Here is a 14,600-nt window from a genome sequence, read left to right as displayed (position 1 = left end):
GTGGAGGAGATGTTTGAGCTCACAATGCATAGGAAACGACCTCTTTGTCTGATGGCAAAACACACGTATCTTTTAGTTGGATGTTGGATGTGGAGGAGGTGTTTGAGCTCACAATGCATAGGACACGGCCTCTCTGTCTGGTGGCCAAATACATGCATCTTTTATTTGCATGTTGGATGTGCGTTCCGCCTTGTGAGCATATCCTTTCAGACAACTTTCTACTTGCAGGTATATTAAGATAGTGAAGCAGCATAGTCTGGAGATATCACAACCGGGAGTAGATCCAAGCACTGGATTAACATGGCAAATGACCAAGAGGAGGAGACCATGAAGTCTGCAAGTGAGCACCATTATCAGGCCTGACACTATTGCATTCGTGCCAAATGAAAGATATGCTACTGGGTGGATGGGTTTTCGACAGAGAGACGGAGGAGAAACCTGGCCGGTGCTCTGACCCTCGTCTTCCGCCGTACTCCGTGAAGGAACCATTCTACTCTAATGTGGCGGACAATCGCTCGTGGCCCCTTCCATATGAAACGATATCATCACAGGTATAATCATCCCGGAAAGCTCAGGGCGACGTCGTGCGACGCCGATCCGTGTAGGTTGGTTGATGCTCGCACATAAGCTTAAACAGACTGTAATTAATTGACCCCATACGGCTAACTCATCCTCGCAGGTATAAAAGCTAACACTTCTGATGGAGAGAAGGAGATTTTTCAAGAAAGCTTAACCCTTTTAAACCACATCGGTGCTAACTTAACATTTGGAGGGGCTAAGTCGGGAGACCCTTCCCCTCTCGACTCAGGCCTGTGTGCAAGAGCCTAGCGACGATGAAGCAGAATGCGTATCGATAGATGAAGCGTGCATAGAGCCAACTCTGAGTTTTGAACATCGACAAATGGACCGAGTCGTGCTTGACACCTTGGCTATGGTTAGAAAAGTTTGTTAATACTTACTATGTTTGGCAAATTATTAGATATTAAAAAAATGCATTTACCTTAAAGGAAGATGAACAACTTAACACGGTCCAATATTCAAATACTATATACACAACACTATAACAAGTTTAACAATTTATACACTACTGTCATACCTACCTCTGTCCCTCCTTTTCAAGGTTGGCTTTTTCTTTCAAGTTCCATTTTGACTGATCCTTTGATTGATTTGTCCCCTGTCTCGACACTTGCGGTCATGTCGATGACAAGCGGTTTCTCCGCTTGTTCTCGTGACAGAGAACAGGTTACTGAGAAGTTCTGGTTGGAGTCCCCGAGCTTCTACGAGTACTCAACGGAGACGGCAAATGAAACTCGGAATCTCAGGTTGACGTTGCCCATCGCCGGTAGAGGCGGAGAATGAGATTTGTTACCCATCGGTTGCAGAGTTTATAAGGTATATGTACAAGTGCATTTTTGACACGTGACAAACCTTAGCCCTTTGTCAGAACAGGTTTGCCACGTGTCAAAAATACACTTGTACATATACCTTATAAACTCCACAATCGATGGGTAACAAATCTCGTTCTCCACCTCTACAGCGATGGGCAACGTCAACCTGAGATTCCGAGTTCCATTTGCCGTCTCCGTTGAGTACTTGCAGAAGCTCGGGGACTCCGACCATAACTTCTCGGTAACGTGTTCTCTGTCACGAGAACAAGCGGAGAAACCGCTTGTCATCGACATGACCGCAAGTGTCAAGACAGGGGGCAAATCAATCAAAGGATCAGTCCAAATAGAACTTGAAAGAAAAAGCCAAGGTTGAAAAAGCCAAGGTATGACAGTAGTGTGTGTAAACTGTTAAACTTGTTATAGTGGTGTATATAGTATTTGACAGTAGGTATGACAATAGCTGCCGAGGCATAGAACTCGCAAAGCAAAAACAAATATCATTAAAGGAAAATAAAGCTGGACTTTAAATGTGAACTAAATATGATGCAGCATACCATAACATCAGACTGCCCAGGCTTTGAAGCTAGTTGCATACAGCAGTTATCAACAATGATCTCATTATACTTTTTATCCCTGGATATGTTTTTGCAACCTCACGGTATGATTCTAACAACAGTCCATCTGCAAGCTTCATAGTATTGGCATGCATCCTCGAAAGCATACTTGGCAATTCGATCGAACAGAACTTTTGTTATCACCTAGCAAAAAGATGTCAAGAGGCCAAGAAATAAAAAAGAGGGGGAAAAAAGACTAAACACAAGCGAGAAATGAAAGACATCAATCACCAAAGAAAGGAGTTCAATATACAAGACTGCTCTAACTGAAGATTTGATTTTGCTATATGGCTTTACTACAATTTAATGACTCATTGCATCTAAATTTATCAACTAAAACACAAATGGACAACCGAGAATTCAAAAAGACAGTGCAAGTAACAGCTATAACTTCAGACGATGTGCAAGCAAAGAAATCGCTGAACGAAGATACATTAACCAAGATATCAAAATAAGAAAGCAAAACTATCACACAAAATGAAAGGAGTGAGGACTTCAAAACAAAGTGAGACTATCTTGTTTCATAGATTTTAGATTTTATAGTCGTTCTAAGAGCATTGGACTGCAAGAGATAAAAAAGGACAGTCCCAGTTTGGTCGGGGATTTGACTGGTCGATTACCAAGATACTGAGTATCTCTATATCAGTGGTTCAAGTTTTGTTTCAGGTGTGCAAGTTATCGGGAGCTTTTTCCAAAGGATCTTAAGTGTCATAAGGTTTTCTATACCGTGATATAAACTATCCCCATGTACAAATCAACTAAACTGATAAATTATTCATCTGACTTTCTTTATGGTGGAAATTCTGCATTTCCTCATGTTAGCAACCAGAGGATTTCACACACAAAAAGATGAAATGCAGTAAGATGCCTAGTGTTCCTAATTAGGGTTATAGGGTATCCTACATAATGTTTTGAGGCATACTAGAACAATTGGAAGCCAGTATTTATGCAATATCAGGGATGACGACCACCAGGATTTTATTTGAGGGGTAAATAGAAAAACCCAACAGGAATCATACCCTTTTTAGAAATCTTGGTTAAAGAAAACAGCAAATAGAAAGGAAAAAAAATACAAAAAGTTTAGAAAGAAACATAAAAAACTATAGAGAAAGAGAAGCGAAGATAACCCAAACACCCAAATGAAGGAAAAGTGGTCAGCAACTCTTATTTCTCATGTGAACAAAACCAGAGATACAGAAAACAAACTAGTGCATACTTGTGTTTCATAATTCGAGAAAGAGCTGTGCCGGGCAAACTGACATGAAGGCATCTTTTAACTCTTTAAAAGAGACCCAAAAAGAATATCAACTAACTATTACATAATATAAATGGTTCCCACTGAATTCAAACAAGTTCAAAACAAAACATATTGGACCTCTTTAACAGTAAAGAAAATCCATAAAAATCCACCAAAAAAAATCCTAAAAATAGGTGGAAAAGCTCTAGAGCTCTAGATATGATATGATCAAACTAGATCTTAGGTCCATCTAAACCTTACTTATTGTGAATTGCATCAGCTTGCTGCCTGCAACAGTCAGGTACTCAAAACATCATATGTTTATGCTTTAAGCAAAGTTCAAAGCTTCATGAAACACTTTCATACAACCCTGCATAAAAATTGGTGCATAATTGTCAAATCTCATGCTAATCTTTCTTTTTTTCTCAACATCAATGGCTACCATTATTAGTTTGATCTTCCTTTTGCACCGAATGTCAACATAAGGATCACCAAATATGCAAAACCAACTTTTGTATTTGTTGTTGCACTTTCAGTGGCTCTTCGAAGAGAAGTTGATAAACAAATCACTCTTCTTCAATATGCTCATGGAATGGTTCATCTGGTATGACCTCTTAGGCTAGTTGAACTGACAACTTGCTGTGGTTATTGTAGTGTAGCCTTTCAGATCTTCTACATGCATTAGATACCACAAATTGCATAAAGTTAGCCCACACCCACAACTGTATCAAATTTGCCATCCAACTTCTGTCATCAAAATCCTTCACATCAATTCTTTGAATCAATTGTTGATGCAATCCATCGTTTAAGAGTCGTGGGCTCTAATATTGAACTTATGAAGTACCAGGCGTAACAGGACTCTGCAAGGACTTGGATATAGGTGTGTAGACTCTAGAGTGAGAACCCAACAATGAACGTTATGTTCAACAGAATCATGTTCAACAGAATCACCGTGTTACAAAAGGTAGGAATTAGATGGAAGGGATCCTACAAAGATGGTTAACAAGTAAAATTTTAATGTACTGTGATATTATTACTTAAAGTAAAAAAGGAAGCCAACACACATATAAAGGCTGGTGTCTGCCACACCAAATAGAAAAACAGTGATAATTGTATGCAAGGGTGACTACCACACCAAATAGAAAATCATCCATAGGAGTCAGCTAGCTTGATTGAGAAAACAGTATCTATAGCCATCCATGTCAATTCTGCTAATTTAATTTGTAATACTACAAGAAAAACATGAATCAAGTCCCAAAATATAAAAAAAAGAAGAAGTAACTTTACATTCAGTCAATTTGCTCAATCCCCTTCACCATCATCCTTCATCTCCACCACATTTAGGCATTCTCCACCACCAGTACCACCTCCTCTTTGCCACTACCTACTGATTACTGTTACGAAAATGATCATGCACTTACTTGCCTCAACACGCTCTCTCGGTACTTGTGACCGGTCAAACACATTTTTATCTACATCAACTAATGATCCACAAGAACAAGAAAATCCTATGCAAACAATAATGAAAAGAACATCATACATCAGCAATTAGAGTGACAATTCGAATTCCATTTCTTGTACGAGAACCATACAGGTCACAGAAAAGGATTATAAAGTTGGGGAATTGTAATAATAAGTATTAGGAAAATTTCCTTTTCCAAGTTTCCAACTCACAAAGCTTTGGCAGAAATGGAAAGCCACATACGTTGAGACTCTTCACGACGCCAGGAACGACCTCGTGCTCCAGACCGGAGTAATCCCCCTCGGTATTCTCTCTGATCAACGCGTAAAGATCGAGTTCCTTTCTTAGCTACACGTTGAGGGAGCTGACCCCTCCGCCCACCGGCGTCCTGAGGCCGCCCTTGAGGCAGACCTTGTTCATCCGGATCGACTCGATAACCTCCGCCGGGCACCGTGGTCATGTCGCCGTGGACCTCATAGGTCTCGAAGTAGACGATGCGGGGAATGTAGGTCACGGAACACCAGGCCTCGGGAGGGGCCCGCCGCGACCGCGGCGAGACGATGCCGGCCGCATCACGAAGAAGGTGGCGAAGAAGCGAAGGTGCTCGCCTTGCGATATTGGCCTTTGGGCCGTCGATTCGAGGGGATAGGGTTCAAGGAGAGAGAAAGAGCAACTGACCTCAATAAAGGGGTTTTATAGTCATTTTATTGAGCAATTAATGGAGCCATAGAAACGCCTGGATTTATCCGGACCTCAACGGTATGATTGTATAACGTTTATATCGTGAGGTGATCGACTTAACAATGGCATCGACGTTATGATTATATATAACGCTGTCTCGGTCCCGCACGATTCAGGAAAATCCATCGACGTCATCGAAGACCCTCGAGCTCCCCCATGTGGGGACCCACGGGCAAGCGTCTCTCTCTTGAGCTTGGCTCGAAGCATCGGAAGTGATCTTGAGCCGTCCTTGAACGATCAAGTCTTCTTGATCATCTCATCATGGTCGTCCGAACGCAAACCCGGCTCGCTAGACCCCAGCATGCTACGCACATCGAACGCATGCGTTGGACCGATTTGTTAGTCAAACGTGAGCTTTGGTCTGGTCGGGTCGGGTCAGATCTTCTAAACCGTTTATAAAGTGGTAACATTTCCGTCACATATGCTTACTTTTGTATACGCAACATATTGGATGGCATATTTTTATCCGAAAAGATCCGACCCGCATTGGACCACAATAATTGCGGAGTGAAGTCGATCTCCGGACACGAGTGGCCGTTCCGTAACTGAATTCCACGGCTCTCAACGGCCAGTCTCACTCACCCATATTACGTTCATTGCGTTTCGTTTTCCTCGTCATTTCTTCTCGCTCCCTCTCCGTTGGTTTTCCTCTTCCCCGCAAGAAACGGCTCACGAGTTCGTAGGGGGGTCGACGGCGCGAGTGCTCCAATCCCTCCCGCGTAGGCTTCTCACACTTCTCCTCGGAGGTGACGGCGCACCGAGGGGCAAATTCCGCTTCTAAGGTTTCGTCTTGTGGGAGGTCGGACGGCCCTGGTTCCCAGGTGCGCCAGCGAATCTCTGCTTTGTTCTTGACTTGCTTTGCTTCGAATCGGAGTTAACGCTCGAGTATCTCTCTTGGTCCTTCTTCCGCGATTCCTAGGGATTTGGTGACAAAAGGAGATCATTCGGCAGAAAGTTTTTGTGTTTTTGTTTTCTATCATGTGTGGGTCTTCTATTACCATAATATTAGAAATGGACTTCGAGCGCATTTTTATCCTGATCGAAGAAAGAAACGGTAAATGGTGCGTTATTCAACTAAAGCTAGTTGTAACCGCTGAAAAGCGAGTAAACAAAAGGGATTTTTTTTGACTTGGAAGCTTCCCTCTTTTACATGCCAAGCTTCGGATGCAATTTACTTGCCATTGATTTGAGAAATTGCAGTCAAGTCATCGATCCGCTTATTCCTTGTAATAGCAGGAACAGAAGGGGATGTGAGCTGAAAGAGTTAATCTACTTGAGTCAAGAGGACTTATATAGGATTCCTTTGTTAATGTTAAAGAAATTAGCGTCACGAAGTTCATACCGAATACCAAACATACTCATTTCAAGAGAAATCCTTTGAGAAACACTTTATCGAAGTAGCAGGTTGACTGGCAGTTTAATAGATATCAAGCAAAGGCAACGGCTCTGCATGAATCATATCATTGTGAGAACCTTCTCACTCTTCTTCAGGAAAAGTTCATGATGCATCTTGAATATGTACTCGAGGTGTTGAATGAGCACCACTGTGCCAACAGACATTTAAGTCAAACTGCAAAAGAAACCATGGTGCAGGAACAGAACCTTCGATTTTGTTGTCTTCTAGCTTTCCTAGTTAGTTCTTCAATTCGGCTACCATTTTGATGTATATGACTCATTCTTTGAGGTTGACACTATCAGCTACCTTTACACCGAACATAGACCGGATTGTATCCAAGATAGAAATTATAATATAAATGTTTTGCAGGCCCTTCCTATGTCCGTCTACATAACTCACCAAAGACCGGATCCTTTTTGGGTCCGAGATTCTTCTTCTTCTTCTGCCAATGCTCGACTGAGATCTCAATGATTGTTTAGCACACAGGTTCATCAGAACAGACATGCTGCCGCCTTGAATTTTTCACGAGTCTTTGGATGCATGTTTAACAAATTAATTTCTTTTAGCCTTATCAATTTACATCATATATATATACCACTTTTATCCATGTTCTGTAGCAGTTTGGTCGTGAGGAAGGCCTACCTCTCTCTTTGAGGAGCTTGTGATCATGAAATTTTTGAGCACTGTAGAGCAGCTTCCAGTGGCAAGAATCAGTCTGTCTTTGTGACCTGGGTCATAATTATGGCAAGATTTGGAAACCCTGCACCCAGGTTTGTAGATTATCTGGTTACTTTCTCTGAGAGCTATCAAATATATGTTGCAAATTAGAGATGACATTTCTTTCTATTGAATGGCATCTCGTCATCATATGACCACTATCCTATTCTGTTTATCATGGCTTGCAGTGGACCTGTTTCACAACCCAACGAGAGCATGAAGTTGATCATAGCAGTTTCTATCGGAGTTGTTTTGGGCTACTTCATTGGAATCTCACTTCCCGCAGTCAACATAACAAAGGTACATTGTCAAATTATTCTGAATGATTAACTTTGTTTATTTCCAAAATTAGACCTGAAAATTCTATCTGCTTAACTCGTCAGCTCCACTTTCCCCGTAGCATCATTGTATGCACGGAGGAAGATAGCCCAAGTCTCGACACTTCGACTTCTGGACACGTTCACAGCAGCAACAATAGAAGACTACATTCTAACAATAGTCTCAGTCACAGCAGTAACAATACAAGACTACATTCTAACAATAATCTGGAGGTACTTTTATATTTCTATGTTAAATTAACTGCGAGATCTATCATGAGGTCTTTTATGGAACCATTTTCTTGTTATAGAATCCAATTGTTCTTCTTATCTTGTTTCATGTATGTTGCACTTATGATTCACCTTAAAATAGAGTTTATGAGCTTTAATGATACTGAGCTTCTACGGAGTAGATATTGGAGATAGTTCACATGAGGAACATCCATGTAAATGTAATAGACCAGGTTTGATAGATTTGATTTACACTGCAACAGCAGAATGTAAATGAACATACTGAGCTGATTTTAAACTCTTAGTCTAATATACTGTTAAGGTTTTTTTTATCAAATTATAGAAGGGAATAATAGCAAGATGCTTCCATTCAAGTGTCATGAAACAGGGACCAGATCAGCTGCTATCTTATGTAGAAGTCAAGCTGCACGGTGATCATGGACCATCATATTACAGAATTTCGTTGTCTCCGATCATTATTGTTATAATTCAGGTTATGCTATATGTGAATAGTACTTGGTAGATTTTTCTTTCTTGAGCCTCCAGGAGGCTCAACTGAAACCCTTTTTCTAATGTTCATGCCTCTGCAAATATTAGCTGAATTAATTTTTTTTACTTTGTCCACCCAAACTTTTTAGGTAGTATGGAGTTTGTGTGAATTAGTAGCAGTGATCTGATTGGTAATTCTTTTAAGAATCAAAGTTCATGTATCAAAATGATAAATGACTCATAGAAAAAGTGTTGGTTCATTCAGATCGTGCAAACCTTCCAAATGATTGCTTGTGGAGGTCAATTCTATGGACGTGCAATGACTGCAGTTATGTTCAGACTTCTCATGTTCATGGCCATAATTTGAGGACCATTATGTAATTAAATGCTCATAATTTGAATATGTGATCTTTGACTATTCCTCCATCTGTTAAGTTGCAGGTACATAATATGTTACCTTAATGGCAGAATTTTCAGTATGGTCCCTCTTATTTTATCTTTACACTCTTCTTTAAACATCTTAGCTTCTTGCTTTTTGCATTAGACTACATACTCAAGTTATTTTCATCATGTTATGTCTGGTGAATTTAATTTTCTGCCTATTTGGTATAGATATATGTTTCAACAAATCCCCGAGGTGCAGAAAGACTACCACCGGGCATGGTGGTATCTGAATCAGATCTTTACCAACGCAGGCTGTGGGGGAAGCCAAGTGAGGTATGTTGATATGGTTGTATGTTGCTTTCATGCCAAAAATAATTCATGGATCATGATGCTGCCAGTGTATCTGAATAAACATGCATGTGCTACTGCCACTGGTATGCCAATAGCTAATGGTCTCTTCTTGTTTTCATCTCCACTTTCAGTTTCATGACATAATGACGCATTGTTTGGTGAATTGCAGGATTTACACATCCTCCAGAAATACTTGGTTTCATTCACTGTTGGACTTCGCCAAAAAAAGATTGTTGATGCAGCAGTCAAAAAGGTTAGCGAAGGGGCAAACTTGAATTGTTAGCCATCTTTCCAGTAATTAGGACAATTTGTTCGACTGTGTATGTTAGATATAGTATGCTTCTTAATCATATAGTTCTTCTTCTACTTAATCTTAGTAGTGTAAGACTTGACTGCAGAAACTCATTTCCTATCCAGTTTCTAGTCATTCTTAAGTTCTCATGCACATGAATGTGCATCAGATAATTAGGATCTCAGTTACTGAGCATCCATAGTTTATTTTGAGCAAAATAATGAGTTCTCAATTAATGTAAAAGCCATGTTCAAAATATAATGATACATCAATTTTAGTAACCTATTATATTAATTGTGCACGATACTACTTGTTTGACGGCAGATGAACCATCTTCGATAGCTTTTGACACTGATATTTGATTTTTATTTTTCGATAAATCATAGCCTGACTAGAGTCTCATGATTTTACAGTTCTCTGAAAATTTTACGATCTTGCTGTTCCATTATGATGGTCAAACAAGTGAGTGGGATGAATTCGAGTGGTCCAAACGGGCTATTCATATTAGCGCTAGGAAACAAACTAAATGGTGAGTGAAGGAAGCATTTTTCTGATAGCAATGTTATTGATATACATATTTAACACTCATCTGTGTATCTCAAGGTGGTATGCCAAGCGATTCTTGCAACCTGACATTGTCGCTCCATATGATTACATATTTATATGGGATGAAGATCTAGGAGTTGAACATTTCGATGCAGAAGAGTGAGCGTTTGCCATAGTTCATGTGTGCATTCCGCCTTGTGAACACATCCTTTCAGACACAACTTTCTACTTTCAGGTATATTAAGATTGTGAAGAAGCATAGGCTGGAGATATCACAACCGGGAGTAGATCCGAGCACTGGATTAACATGGCAAATGACTAAGAGGAGAAGAGACCATGAAGTCCACCGGTGAGCGCTATTATCAGCAGGCCTGATACTTTTGCATTCTTGCCAAATGAAAGATTATACTAATGGGTGGATGGGTTTTCAACAGAGAGACGGAGGAGAAACCCGGCAGGTGCTCTGACCCTTGTCGTCCGCCATGCTCCTCGTAGGAACCATTCTACTCTTTCTCACCCATTCTGCCTCAGAATTTTGTGCTTACCAGGACTGAGTCTTCCTTGTCATGCCATGAATAGATTCGTAGAGATAATGGCACCTGTGTTCTCCAGAGATGCGTGGCGCTGTGTATGGCATATGATTCAGGTACGTCAATCTATATCAATCACTTTGCGTAGCTCCTGGTCTCTATCTCAGCTTAATTGCAACTACTGGTTGCTGTCGCAGAATGACTTGGTTCATGGATGGGGTCTTGACTTTGCTTTTAGGAGATGTGTGGAGGTACTCGGTGTACATTTTGAAGTCGAGCTTCTTCTGCAATAAACCTTACTGTTTTGCCTGATCTTGATCGTTTATTGTATGTGTAGTCTGCCCATGAGACAATTGGCGTTGTGGATTCTCAATGGATTGCTCATCTAAACATCCCTTCACTTGGAAACCAGGTAGGAGATGACTGCTCTGTTCCCCTATCTTTACCAGCATTAAAAAAAAAACAGACCTAATGTAATATCATTAGTATTCTTACACTTCAAAAAGTATTAGTATTGATCCAGTGATGATATATCAAACTCACTCATGGAAGATCGAAGGTTCAAAATTTTATTTGATATTTTTTTTACCTGAATATTGGCCTAGTGATAGATAATAAATCAGACTCATTTATAGTTGAGGATTCAAAAATCCCTCTAAATTTTTTTGAAGATATTAACTAGTCTAATCGGTAAAGATCATGATTGTAAATAGGCCTTACGGTTGATAGAAAGATCTCTATCTTTCTGGTTTGTATGTATCATGAGTCTTTCATGTTCTACAGGGCAAAGGAAAGAATGAAAAGGCAGCAAGGCAAGGGGTATAATAGATTACATGTCTTCTCTCTTATTTGCATCCTCCTTCTCATGCCATGACGACTTGACATTGGTTTCTGGTTTTGTTGATGCTACCAGGTGAGGCAACGATGCTACGAAGAGGCGGCGACGTTCGGAACTCGAATGGCAGATGCAGAGAAAGCATACTACAGGGAGATGGGGATGCTCCCCCTGAAGCGACAGCTATGTGGACCATAACATGATCAACTCTTTTGCTGGTGCAGTGAAGCAGCTTGCAGCGGTAGAAGCAATCACATATTCTCTGTATGGACAACCCCAACGTTAACTCCCTTTTTATTTTTGTTTCTGGATGATTAAATTTAACATAATTATCTTTGTGAGGAGTTATTACGGTTGAGGTTAAGAAAAGGGAGTTCAGAACATTTCTTTAATGTGATGATCTTGATGAAGGAACACAGTACTGCCAAGTAATAACAGTGAAGAAGTCTTCAAATATTTATCCTCAAACACTCGATTCTTAGAAAGCATAACCAGGGAATATTTATCTCTAAAGGAAGTATCTGAACAACTCAGGACAGACAAATAGTTTGCTATTAAGTATGTGGATCTGAGATGCTGGACTCCTTCCTAGTCCTTTAGAGAATTCTGATGTTTGGAGATGCCTTACTACTTGTGATACCTCCTTTGAAGGATGCCATGAATTGGAATTACTACAATGAACAGATAAATTCCCTTTGAAGTAACTTCATGTATTTTCTTCCTGATGATTATGCATATGCCAATACAAAAAAAAACAACATGCAAAACATTAACAAAGATATATATCCTCACATATCATCGAAACAAGCCATCGGGGATCTCAACCATATCATATATTACGATCAAAGAAATGAAAATGAATCGATTAATGAATCGATAGAAGAGTACATGACAAAACTGCGCTCATTTAGTGACCTGTGTGCACACAGATGGAAACAACTATCAGCTCTACTAAATATTATTGCGCATATGTACATGACAAAACTCCATGCTTGCCCTCTCCTTCCCAAGAATTCATCCACCTGTGTCAGATGCTCATATCCAATACAAGACTATCATTTTCTCATACCATTGCCATCAATCTACAATGCCATTGATTCACTCAGCCACTTTCTCTTTTGCAGTTCCCAGGAAGGAGGTATCTGTATCGGTCAGCATTCTGAATTAGGTAACCCGGAAGGTTTAATGCAGAGTATGAACTGGGAATTGGCCCCAACTTGGCAATAATCTTTTGGAATGTGTACTCCTCAGGAAACATATCGAAAAGGTCTGCTCCTCGACAGATGACATCCTGAATTCTCTTGGGATTAAGGTAATAGGCAAATCTGATACGATCGACATGGCTGTATGCTCTCATTTTGAAGGTAAATTCACTGATGTGCCGGAAGCAGAAGCTGCAGTGCCACCCAGAATCAGCTAACAGGTCATCGGACTGCCGGAAATGGGCGTACCTGGTCTTCCCAGCTCGGTATCGGTGGACCGAAGCCCTCCAACTGTCATCATCAAGGTGGAACTCAAAGGAGTAGAGGTAGTTCCTAAGCTGGAGATGAAGCTTCTCCGGGATCTCGTCACACCATCTGAGCAGGTTGATCGTGTGGCCACTGGGGATCTCATCAACATCCGACATGATCAGCAGGTCATCGTCGCTGATGCCGGCGATCCTGATGAGCTGATCCAGTGCCACTCGCTGGTACGACTCCTCGACGAACGGATTCTCCCCTTTGACGAACCTCCCCCCGACGGTCCCGTAGGTCAACCGCGACTCTACGAACTTGAAGCGGCGGCGATTGCTCGCGAAGAGGAGGGGCTTCTTCAAGGCGGTGAAGGTCGAGTTGGACTCGAGCAGAATGAACTCGGAGACGAAGGGGCTGAGCTCGTTCCACCGCACTTGGAGGATGTCGAGCTCATTGTTGAAGAGGACGGCGTCGAAGACGCGCCTTGGCGTTTCCCGGACGCCCCAGCCATGGAGCTTGCACAGGTGCTCCATGGAGACGTTCTCGTGGTAGTAGTGCGGTATGGTCCTGAAGGGTTTAGGGGGGGATTCCCACAGCGGCCGGAGGAAGTAGGTGAACTTTTGGCCGTGGACGTAGATGACGAAGACAAGGATGGGGATACCGACGAAGAGCAACAGTAATGCCTTGAGATCGAAGCACCGGAGGGCGCACCGGAGCCGCCGGGACATGCTCAGAGCTGCCCTTGAAGCCTGCAACAGAGTCCGAACACAGCGTAAGGCTACAATAACAGCAAAACATGAACACGGGCTCAAACGCCACGAATCGCACAAAATAAAGATTAGATTTTGAACAAAGACACAGCTTTTCAGATCTTTTCACAAGAGTTACAGAAACAGAAAGAGGAAGATTACCCCGCCGCAGACGTTCTCACAGATATCATCCGTCTTCTTGGAGCAATAAGGGCACCCCGCTTCCGTCATTCTGAAGAAAGCACTTCGCCAGCAACAAAAAGGATCGACCTTTACTCCAAAAAGATCCGCCTTTCTGCCAAATTCCTCCACACCGATACTTCCCGGCGCCGATCGGATCCCGCAGCCACAAAACGATGTGCCCGATCAATCCGATCTCCGCCCGCCCTCTCTCTCTCTCTCTCCCCCTCTCTGATTACTGTAGTAGTATCCTCTCTCTCTCTCTCTCTCTCTCTCTCTCTATACCAGAAATAACACCGAACAAACACCTCAAACCTCTTCCCCACTACGTCTGCCCCAAAGCTCTATCTTTTTTCCCTCTTGTTACCGGCGAACGGCCTACCACTCAAATCTCGAAGCTAATGAGCATTCGATGAACAAGAGCAGAGCAGATGAGGAGACGAGAAGATGAGGTAGGGAAGTGGGGCGCGTCGGGCTCTCATATAGCGCGAATACAACACGGAGAAGGAGACGGAGAAAGGGCTATTGGGGGAGCCGCGTCGATCGAAGGCTTCCTCGTCGGTTCCAAAGACAGGGTATGCGTTGCGGCATTTAATGGGCCGCGTCGTTTAGTCACCACGTCGTAACGTACTCCGGCCGGCCTGTTTTCGTCACCATGTTAATCTCCCGTCATAACTCCGTTAACTC

The 14,600-nt window shown here is 41.9% G+C and overlaps 2 protein-coding genes and 1 pseudogene across 4 annotated transcripts; 1 reads left to right on the top strand and 2 right to left on the bottom strand.

Annotated features, from left to right (window-relative positions):
• Nucleotides 1-1,865: 1,865 nt before the first annotated feature.
• Nucleotides 1,866-5,353, bottom strand: LOC135623992 (isocitrate dehydrogenase [NAD] regulatory subunit 1, mitochondrial-like; annotated as a pseudogene).
• A 689-nt stretch (nt 5,354-6,042) lies between these two features.
• On the top strand, nt 6,043-11,920 carry LOC135622708 (uncharacterized). Of its 3 annotated transcripts, none has more exons than XM_065124774.1 (15): nt 6,043-6,263; nt 7,459-7,608; nt 7,744-7,855; nt 7,939-8,106; nt 9,205-9,309; nt 9,497-9,580; nt 10,033-10,148; nt 10,223-10,324; nt 10,401-10,514; nt 10,600-10,656; nt 10,745-10,811; nt 10,893-10,946; nt 11,033-11,107; nt 11,479-11,514; nt 11,609-11,920. In XM_065124774.1, exons 2-15 carry the CDS (start codon nt 7,580-7,582, stop codon nt 11,726-11,728), a joined length of 1,239 nt encoding a protein of 412 aa, XP_064980846.1. In that variant the 5' UTR covers nt 6,043-6,263; nt 7,459-7,579; the 3' UTR covers nt 11,729-11,920. The 3 variants fall into 3 exon arrangements, with proteins under 3 accessions (XP_064980846.1, XP_064980847.1, XP_064980848.1); XM_065124775.1 differs by having other exon boundaries at nt 7,456-7,608; XM_065124776.1 differs by lacking the exon at nt 11,479-11,514.
• A 446-nt stretch (nt 11,921-12,366) lies between these two features.
• LOC135622709 (uncharacterized) lies at nt 12,367-14,377 on the bottom strand. Its single transcript, XM_065124777.1, has 2 exons — nt 13,896-14,377; nt 12,367-13,733 (listed from the first exon to the last, which is right to left on the bottom strand). Exons 1-2 carry the CDS (start codon nt 13,962-13,964, stop codon nt 12,633-12,635), a joined length of 1,170 nt encoding a protein of 389 aa, XP_064980849.1. The 5' UTR covers nt 13,965-14,377; the 3' UTR covers nt 12,367-12,632.
• Between the last annotated feature and the right edge of the window lie 223 nt (nt 14,378-14,600).

The sequence above is a fragment of the Musa acuminata genome, chromosome BXJ2-9, assembly GCF_036884655.1.
Source record: "Musa acuminata AAA Group cultivar baxijiao chromosome BXJ2-9, Cavendish_Baxijiao_AAA, whole genome shotgun sequence".
Taxonomy (NCBI): Eukaryota; Viridiplantae; Streptophyta; class Magnoliopsida; order Zingiberales; family Musaceae; genus Musa; species Musa acuminata.
The sequence above is the reverse complement of the archived record's forward strand: the minus strand, read 5'-3'. Positions and strand labels throughout refer to the sequence as shown.